General features: G+C 36.6%; 1 protein-coding gene across 1 annotated transcript in view; it reads left to right on the top strand.

Moving 5' to 3' along the window:
• The window catches only part of ZPLD1 (zona pellucida like domain containing 1), a 37,638-nt gene that overhangs the window by 10,057 nt on the left and 17,100 nt on the right, over window positions 1-10,481 (top strand). Inside the window, exons 2-5 of the mRNA XM_012812729.1 lie at window positions 4,499-4,719; window positions 7,438-7,619; window positions 8,931-9,003; window positions 10,347-10,351. Of these exons, the coding sequence (XP_012668183.1) occupies window positions 4,499-4,719; window positions 7,438-7,619; window positions 8,931-9,003; window positions 10,347-10,351 (481 nt within the window). The remainder of the gene's footprint in view (window positions 1-4,498; window positions 4,720-7,437; window positions 7,620-8,930; window positions 9,004-10,346; window positions 10,352-10,481) is intronic.

Raw genomic sequence — 10,481 nt, 5'->3', positions numbered from 1 at the left:
TGTGGCTGGCGCCTTAGCTGCTTGAGCCACAGGCGCCGAGCCGTTACCTTGTTTTTAATTCCTATAAAAGCTTAGCTCATTTAAAATATCAGAGGAGAAACCTTGCTGTTTTGGCGGGGAGATTGCACATAAACTGGAAGCAGATCACCGTTCAGCACACCTAGTGTCCTCACACACAAAACATTCAAGTCAAACCCAGAGAGATTTGGATGCTTTGTCTTCTTTTTTTTGGCATTAGCTTGTACTCATTACATTGTTTAATACTCGACTATCATTCAAAGGAATAATTAGGACAGAGATTGGACAGTAAAAGGCTCAAAACATTTAGTTGTGAAGAGCAACGGTTATTCAGTAACTCTGAAAAACATCTCTACTTTTGGCAGAAAATTCCCTTTGGCAACTTGAAGGATCATTTTTTTTTTCCCTTCAAAGCCTCAGAAATGGTAAAGTTGTGCTGAATGGATGTCTTCAGTATCTACAACCAGGAAAAAATGTGTTCCTCTGAAATACGGTGAAAAGTCTTTAGAAAACTGGTTTAGGATGGATTTCAGCAGCTCTCTTTTCTCACACCACAAAAAGCCTTTAGTTTGTTATCACATCTTCAAGTGAGATCAGCTTGTAGCAGTTTCAGTTCCATTGCAGGGGTTACCTGTCTTCAGTTATAAAGCAGCAACAGAAAAGAGCTTTACAACTGGTCACAGAAATCATTGGCATTTGTTAAGGTATTCTGAGCATTAATTAACTCCCTTAAATAGTGGTAAGGAAGCCGAAGTCTTTAAATGATTCAAGCTGAGAAGAATGGTACCCCTCTTTTGTGATGTATTTATTGATAGGCATTCACTTTGATGAGGTTATGATAGGTCAAGTCCTGCAATGGTGCTTGTTCTTTGTTACTGAGCACAAAGCAAGTTCTTAGGGAACTCTCCGAGAGTTGAGAATATGATTTGATATCCAAATAGATATTTTGTTTCCTTAAAGAGACTGTTTCATATGTAAATGTTTCCTGTGATCTTACTTGTGCCTCACTTGGTCTCATTCCTTGCCATTAGTTTTCTCCTTTGCATTTTAAATTTTAATGAAAATGGAACCGTCCCGCTCTCATGTCCAGCCTAGCCATGTTTTGCTACTCACACTCTCCCCTCTGCTAGGCATTTCCTACTCTATCATGTTGCTAACTCCTGCTGATGTTACTCCAAAACTAAGCTCAGTACCACCTTCTCCAAGAATCTATTTCCAACCAGCAGGTAGGGACGAGGTTGGACTTTGACACCCTGCAGCTCTCTGCCCAGTTTTTCTGTCACCATGGACCATGTTAATGTGTCCGTCTAAGTTGCTGAATCAGCTTTTCCAGTATAATAGTGCTTGGGTTCAAGAAACCCTTATTTTACTCAATAATACTTTACAACTAATAATTATAAGTTGCTGTTAATCTCGTACTGTACCTAATTTATAAATTCATCTTTATAATTTATAAAGTAAGTCTGTTTGGTACTATCTACTGTTTCAGGCATTCATTAGAGGACTTGGAACATCCCCTGAGGGTGGGTTGGGGGTTACCATATTTGAGAACAGGACCATGACTGCTTGAATCTTCTAGTGCTTTATGTGATTAATTAGTTACTCACTGGAGTACATCCATCAGTGAATACAATAGCTTTACTGCCTTCTGGGACTTTTAAGTTTATTAAGAAGACAAATATACGAATACATATATGATTTTAAGGCAATACAAGAACATACAACAGAATGTCATACTTTAGACTTGGAATCAGGGAAATCTTTGAGAAAAGGAAAACAAATTTGAGAACTAAAATATGAGTGGGAGTTACCCAGGCAAAGCTTGTATACATTCCAAGCCTAAGAAGGAACACTGATTCAAGGCCTTGTGCACAAACCTGTATTATGCTTTCTAAAATACTCACAGTAATTTATTGAAGAATAGCATACCTACAACAAAATGTACCAAACTTAAGGATCCAGCTTTAAATATTAACATATGTATACATTCATATAACCCCCACTTAAGTCAAGATAGAAAGCTTTTTTTATCTCCCCCTAAATTTCTCTTATGCCCTATGCTAGACAATCCCACATGGGAGGTAGGAGATGAGAATACAGAAGTAGGCGAGGGCAGACCATGGAGAGACCCCAGATCTAGATTTGGACATTTGGACTGGGTGTAATGATCAGCTGTTGATCATTAGCGAGAGGGTGACATGATCTGATTAATGTATCGAATTAACAGCTGTACCAATTGTAGGAGGTTAAGAGGAAATAAGAGTAGGCACAGTGGCTCACGCCTGTAATCCCAGCACTTTAGGAGGCTGAGGCTGGAGGATCACTTGAGGTCAGTTATTCAGGACCAGCCTGAGCAAGAGGAAGATCCCATATCTACAAAAAATAGAAAAATTAGTAGGTACGGTGATGTGCACCTGTAGTCCCTGCTATTTGGGAAGCTGAGGCTCATAGCTACTCAATAAACATTTATTAAAATGAGCTGTATTATTTTAGAAAAGAACACCATTTAAAAGTTAAGAAGTTAGGGTTGCATTTAAACAGTTAATGTTACTAAAGGCCATAGAGATAGTTCCCTAATTTTAGATGGTATTTATTATTTTCTAGTAGTATACCTAATTATTTGATTTTATTTTTCTACCTACAAAGGGAATATTGCTTGGAATTTTCTATAAAACCTAGCCTAATATTTGCCCTTGACTGTAAAATAATTTTTACTATTTCTTTATAGTAAAAATATTGCACTGAGCTTAAAATAATCACTACGCATAGAAATTTCTATATTGACTTATTCATATGCTTACTATATGACTCACTTTGCCAGCAAAAAAAAATCCCAACCCAGTATATATAATAAATGCTGTATTCCAAAGAGATATGTTATTAAACACTTCTAGTCTGTGTGTAAAACTGATTTAAGCAAACTAATCCTGTGCTAAAAATCTTGAATGACATTTACATATTACTTACAGAAATATCCTATCATTTGCCAAAATTATATATTTGTTTGGTTTTCCTTTTTTGAACAAAGCCATTTCTGCAAATAGTGTAAGCAACTTATATCTGTTTGTTTCCACATTTGGAAAATGTAATGCTTATTTCAGATTTTTTTTTATCTAATTGGTAAAGCAGAATGATAAAAAGTGATAAAGTTACTGTATTGGTTTTCTAGGGTTTCTGTAAGGAAGAGCCAGAAGCCGGGTAATTTAAGACAACAGAAACTATTATCTCATGTGGTGATGGAAAACATAGAAATGTATTGTCTCACAGTTCTGGAGGCCAGAAGTCCAAAATCAAGGCAGTACCACACTACCTCTGAGTCTGGGAAGAGTCCTATCTTGTCCCCTCCCAGCTTCCCAACATTGGCTAGCCGTCTTGGGTGTGCTTTGGCCTCCATGTGCATCACTTGGATCCTCTGTCTCCCGTGTCCCTGGCTCTTCACACAGTGTTTCCTTCATAACAGCTTCAGTCATGTTGGATTTGGGGCCCAACCTACTCCAGAGTCACCTCATCTTACCTAATTGAATCTGTAACAGCTTTATTTCTAAATATAGTCTGAGATACTGGGAATTAGGACGTCAATACATCTGTTTAGAGAGTAGAGGGAGACACAATTCAATCCATAGCAGCTACCAAAATCGATAAAAATAAAATCTCCGGCCACTTGGAAATTACCTGCCAGACAATCTTCTCTATTTTCTACATATGTTATCTTTACTGCATGTGGAGAAGTAACTAGAGATATGAAAAGCTTTGTGTGTGCGAGTACATGCATGTGTGTGTGTGCCTACACATGTGTGCACTTGCTTCTACAGACACAGAATGGGCCCCAGCACTGATAACTCATGGAGAATTATGCAAATGGTATTTTCCATTTCCATGACTAGTTTGTTCCTTTTATTGAGGCAGGTATATAGTCTTTGGCAAAATTTTCTTAAAATAAGCTATCCCTTTTTGTTTGATAGATGGCTTTTGTTTATACATCCTGGATAAGATAGGTTACCAAACACCAGAGTGCTCAAGAATTTGGTTTTGGGTGGATTGTAACTGCTTCTTCCTTACCCTCAGGAAAATGCATCATTTGTTATGAATTTCTCTACTCTAGACAGGTGATCAGAATAATTCAGTTGCTCTAGTTTTAAATTTCCTTAGTAGCCTGATTTTTTCCACTTAATTCTTTGGTCATTCAACAATAGTCAGCTAGAATTTAATGCACATCCAGTGAACATCAGGCACAAGGAAACAGAAAAACTACAATCTCCACACTCACAGATCTCTCCCTCAATAACCAAATTAAAGAGTTCTTTTCTTGGCTGCATTTCTAATAACTTGCAGATTGTATTATGTCATATTCAAATATAAAAGTGAGTTAGACAAAGGAGATGAAGAAATGTGCCAGGGAGATGTTAAAATTATTCATGTAAAAGTATTTTCCTTTTTGCTTTTGTGACTTACATTTGTTTTTCATTTATTTTTCTTTCAGCTGAAAGAGACATCAGTGTCTACTGTGGGGTGCAGGCCATTACCATGAAGATTAATTTCTGCACGGTTCTTTTCTCGGGTTATTCAGAAACTGATCTGGCACTGAATGGAAGGCATGGGGACTCCCACTGCAGGGGGTTCATCAATAACAACACCTTCCCAGCAGTGGTCATTTTCATCATCAATCTTAGCACCTTGGAGGGCTGTGGAAACACCTTGGTGGTAAGATTAGTGTGAAATTGTGAGCTAGGCTTAGGGTCATAAATTAAAAAATCCCACCATTTCATGAAATAAAAAGAGAAACCCAATGTATCTCTTAAGAAAATTTCCAATAAAACTGGACAAATCACTTCTTCTTGCCTGTTTGAGACTTGAATTCCCAAATATACAATTTCATCCTCCAGTAATTGTTCTGTGTATAGTAGCTGGGCTTGAGGTCAGCTGGGCTTTTGGGAATGTTGTAGATGGACATGTCTCTACAGTTTATCCTTAGCCATATTTCTCATGCCTTGGACAGAAGTGTCTGATTGGTCTATGCTTGTCACAGTGAGTCTAGCCATGAACTGCTTGGCCTGTCACTGTAGTGACCTCATTTAGACACAAAGGCAAAAGAATGGGAACTTGGATTCTTCCTTCCGATTTACTGTTGAATGATCAGCACCAGTGCCTTGTAAAAGAGGGCTTGTCAGTGTTCTGGTATAAAATTCTTCATTGCATGGGACTGTGCTTTGCATTTCAAAATGTTTACTCTACTCTATTGTACCCATGACGTCCCAGTAGCAACAGTCTTTAGTCATTGTGAAAATTAAAACACCACTTCAAACATTTCCTCTCCAAATGAAAACTACTGAACTATTAGTCGATACCTTTTATTTATTTATTAATGTACTGAATACCAAAAATAGAATTGAATAAGGAAATGACTTTCCAGTGAATCAAAATTAATTGAAGTGAATATGTTGTGATTTGGGGGAGGTATTAGTTACACTGGAATTCACTTAATACTATTTTTTACTTTGCTTATTTGAATATAATCTTACTGGCAAATCTGAGTGGAGATAAAAAAGAGATACACTGAGCATCACCAGAGAAGGAAAAATTGGATTTTACTCTTCATCAGTTTTTGTTTCGTATTGTGAAGGAAAGGTTGACTGTTCTGAGGGCAGGGTTTCTAAGACTTGGTAGGTTACAGAAGACAGAGAAACGAGATTTCTTTGAATCTTCTTCTTTAGCTTTTCTTAGAGGGTGGTTGGAATATTGTGCCCATCTGACTGTTTCCAAGCCTGCAGCTTGGGTATTGTTGATTCATTTTATTAAAAACATTTATTTAGCTCTCTGAGTTGTGTGCAGAGAGGTTATAAAGTGGGTCTAGGGGAGAGTGATGCAGGTTGACTATTCCACATCTCAGGTCCCAGTTCCTTGCAGAGGAGGAGCCTGTGTGGAGATCAGCGTTTTTTCCCCTTCCCCCACCATGCCTGGGGGCCTTTTGTTTCCTGTCCTTTCCTTTCCAATCTGGATTTAAGGCACCTTGCCCTGCTGCCTAGGAAACAATTCAGGAGAAAATCCAGGAAAATTGTCTCTCTCTGTGTGCTTGCTTTTTGCCTTTTTAAAAGAGTGAAATAACTCTAGTATAGAAATTGTTATATGAATGTGTATATTTTCTTTTCATAGACAGAATTGGTCTGTTTAGCTATCAAGTCAGGGAAGCTGTGGGAAGAGATTTCCTTCTTTTTTTTTTTTTTTTTTTGCTCTAGTTGCCACCAGCTTTGGCATCTGCTCCAAGGACATTCCTACATGGAAAAAATTAGGTAGACTGTTAAATCACTGGATTAGAATTAAAATGTTTTCATTTATAAATATTCCTGCTGTATTCATGAATTAGGTGGATAATTGCCTCAGGTACTATTAGGTTCATACATAAACTTTATTCCGTTGTTAAAAACTATTACAGGTTTTAGAAATGTCTGCTAAAAATGTTTATTGAGTGCTATATTGTATTTGACACGGTAGGAGAAGCTGCATCCCTCTTGGGTCTTATGAAGGCCAAGAACATTATTGATTATACCTAAAATGGTGGTTCTTCCATTTTAGTAAGATTGGAGAATCCAAGGAAAGCTGACCCAAGAAAATACACACGTACACTTTCCTAGAATGTTTGGAAGTTCATGATCTCTCTGAAACCCATCTGTAAACTACTGCCCTAGAAGTAGATGAGTATATTCATGAAACAGAGAGGAAGAACCTGAGAAGAACAATCCTCAGAAAATTTATGACTTTCATTCATTTGTTCAAAAATTATTTCTGGGGCCCAAGACGCTGGTTATTATGCTGTGCCGAGAATGCTGAGGTGAACAGGATGCCCGTGGTGGCTGAAGGGATGGCTGCTCATGCTGTGCCTACCATGGTGACATAGAGGAATGGTACACATGGGCATGGAAGGAGGGGAGGTTTCCCAGGGAAGGTGAGATCCTGGGGAGTAGGTGGATACATCATGGGGAAGTAGGGAGAGCCATGGCTTAAGAGGTGTGCACAAAGGCCAGAGCAATGAGGCCCTGGGGCAGAAGCATTATTGTGGATGGCAGGAGCCTGGAGGTCCAAAGCAAAGGGAAACCAGAGTCAGATTAACTGGGCTTTTTCAGCCATATCAGAGAATTTGGACTTTATCCATGAGTGCTTCCAAGGAACTTGTTGTAACCCATTGAACCTATAATTTTTCTCCTTTCTTATTTATAATGTATCTTTGGTAAATATAAAGTTTCATTTGATCAAAGAAACATATTCATGTTTAATAGCATTTTGTGTTTATGATTTCAGAACCATCACATGTTACAGAAGAACTAGACCTTAGAAATGATCTTACCTAATGTTTACTCTGCATATGAAACACTTAGATTTATATGTAGCCATTTAAGCATTAAACTTGATCTGTCGCTCTAACAGGTATCCACAATTCCTGGAGTCAGTGCGTATGGAAATGCAACTTCTGTACAAATAGGAAATATTTCAGGATATATCGACACTCCAGATCCACCAACAATCATCAGTTATCTACCTGGGCTTCTTTACAAATTTAGTTGTAGTTATCCATTGGAATACCTGGTTAATAATACCCAGCTTGCTTCGTAAGTTCCCATTTTATTCTTGCTTTCTCAGATTGTCTCTATGTATGAGTCATTTCATATCCTTGAGGGACTTAGAAAGAGAGCAGGATTTGTTGGGAAAAGCCAAACTCTACCAATGTAATGGGAAACATATTAAGGGTAACATATCTATTTGTATTTCTGTCTATCTATCATCTATGTATGTATGTATCTATCTATCTATCATCTATCTATCTATCTATCTATCTATCTATCTATCTATGCATCCATCTGTCTATCTAGCACTGTCTATCTATCTCTATCCATCCATATATCATCTTTATCTAATTGTTCTCACCCAGAAGAATTAGAGTCATAGAATTTTTTTCCCAGATTAGAACTGGCTCAAACTAGTCAGGTGTCTTTCTTGATTTTTCCTCACTCCCTTTGCCTAAGAACCCTGGGGTGCTAAGTAGTCCTGAAGACTCTCTGGTGTTTCCAGCGTGTAGGGTATTTGGTAACTATGTTGTTGAGTCCTGTTGGGTTTCCCTTGCTACCATTTGCTTTCACTGTTGGAGTCTGCTGCTCCAATTCTCGGTCTGTAGCCTCTGCTGAGGTGTCACCTGCATGGACTGCAAGAATAGTCTTTTAATAGTCATGTATCCATTCATTATTCTCAAAGCACATACTCCAAAAGAAGGCCATATCCTTATTATAATATAATCATCTGGAGTGGTCAAAAATACTCATAGGTGCTTTTAATAACACCGTGATGATAAACTCTTTGGTCAGAAGCAAGATTATGGAAACAAGAAAAGAAAAACTTTCAGTCAAAAGAATATGGGTGCAGAGGGAAGTTATTTCTTTGTTCCCCCTAATACATTCCTGAGCTTCAACATCCATGGAGTTTCATTCATTATTCAATTTATTACACACTTGCTACATACTATACAAACAATGTTCTAGCAGTGAACAAAATAAGATAAATTCTCTGATCTCATGAAGCTTCTATTCTAATGGAATTAATGCAAATGTATTATCATTAGATTCAAGTTCTTATGAAAGAACATTTTTCTACAGAGTTCTCATATATGTAATGCAAAATGAACAAAAATGACTTTACAAATAGAAAGATTATAAATAACAGTTTGCCTTTACTTGGTCCCTCTTGCTTTGGGGTTATTTATCTTATTTATCTATTTAGTGACTTAAACAGTATATCCATTCCAGGCATAGTTAAAAGTTTATGATTAGGCTGGCTCAAGAGTTTTAATGCTTTAAAAATTGAACATTCAGGTATTGCTTTTAATTTAGAATCCCATCAATGGCTTCCTTTCTCTAAATCTGTTTTAGGTCCTCAGCTGCTATTTCTGTGAGAGAGAACAATGGCACATTTGTCAGCACTTTGAACCTGCTACTGTATAATGTAAGTTGATGGGTGAAGGACATTATTTTCTCTTTCACTGTCGTGAGGAGTCATTTATGTGAATGGCTTTTATATAAAAATCTGCTGAAAACCACATTAACCCTGTTATACTCTGGTAACACTGATCCATCATTACTACTGTTTTCACATATCTTAGTGATAAAGGTATATTAAAAACTTTATTACATTTTTGAAATTTGACGAATGATTTAAAGTTTGTTATAAATATGCTTCTGTAGTGGTTATTCCAAATGTCTATTTACATTTATACATGTGTATTTATTTATGTGCAGGCACACACACACACATGCGTGTGTAGGTACAGCCATGGTTAGGGTGAAGATTTAGGAAATAATATATTTTTGTGATAAAAAGATTTAAAAAGTCTCCATGGTACTTCTTTTGGAGACCTCTTTGGAGATGAATGTGTTAATATTTTCAATATGGGTTTTGGCTGATGACAATTCTGTCACATCTTAAATAATTTGGATTGACTACTTAACATTGTCTAAACTTTTGTCATGTAAATATCAACTGCGGCAGCAAAACGTGAAAAATACATGGATTTCTATTTATAACAGTAACATTAATCCCCCAAATGATATTTTCATGTTGATTAAAAATTTTTATTCATACATTTTAAATGCCTGATTTAAATATCAATTTTTCAATCTATCAACCAACATTTTTGTAAATTATGAATCTGATTTTGCTTTATTATTCATGTCATCATGGCACTGAGTTATAATTCATGCAACTGATTTAAAAGTCAGTGCTTTATACTTTGAATATAATGAGCTATAAATATTGTAGTAGGACATTTTCCAAAGGCATTTAAAAAAATCATGTTTATAAGTTTGTAGTCTGACACCACAGAGTTCTTAACAACAAATTAAAACGTGTTAGAATCAAGATTGCCTTTCCGTCCTTTCTAAACTTTCTTCTGCACAGAGAAACTGCCAGGTGCCTGGGTTCTATGACCCTCAGCCACTATGTGCCACTATTTGTTTCTGATATGGCCAGATACTTATTATTTTTGCGAGCAATACTCAAATAAGTAACTTTAAATTGGAGAGGTTCGATTTGTTGATTTATATGTGTAAGCTCTCTATAGTAGAATTTACATGGCTGGTGTGGATGTAATATCATTGGTTAAAATCGAGTGAAACAAAGATGACAATTCTTGATCTTGCATGAGTGAAAAAGATGTTCAGATGTTACTTAATAATACCATTATTTTTGTGAAGTTAAAACTATTCTCTCACTGAAAGAGCAGAAAATCAAAATTTAGAAGTGTGGATTTCAGGATAACTTTGTTATTAAGGTCTTTCCTTTATCATTAGAGATGGTATTGATGGTATTGTGAACCTGTTACCAACATGCTATAATCCTTCACAGAGTTTCTGGACAGTTAACGCTACATACAAGCTTATATTTTGTTGATGGCCTTCGTGTTTTAATTCTATGGTAAAAAGGTA

Source organism: Otolemur garnettii, unplaced genomic scaffold (assembly GCF_000181295.1).
Source record: "Otolemur garnettii isolate 467f Iridium unplaced genomic scaffold, OtoGar3 scaffold00220, whole genome shotgun sequence".
Classification (NCBI taxonomy): Eukaryota; Metazoa; Chordata; class Mammalia; order Primates; family Galagidae; genus Otolemur; species Otolemur garnettii.
Note: the sequence above shows the minus strand (reverse complement) of the source record. Positions and strands in the feature narration are given on the sequence as shown.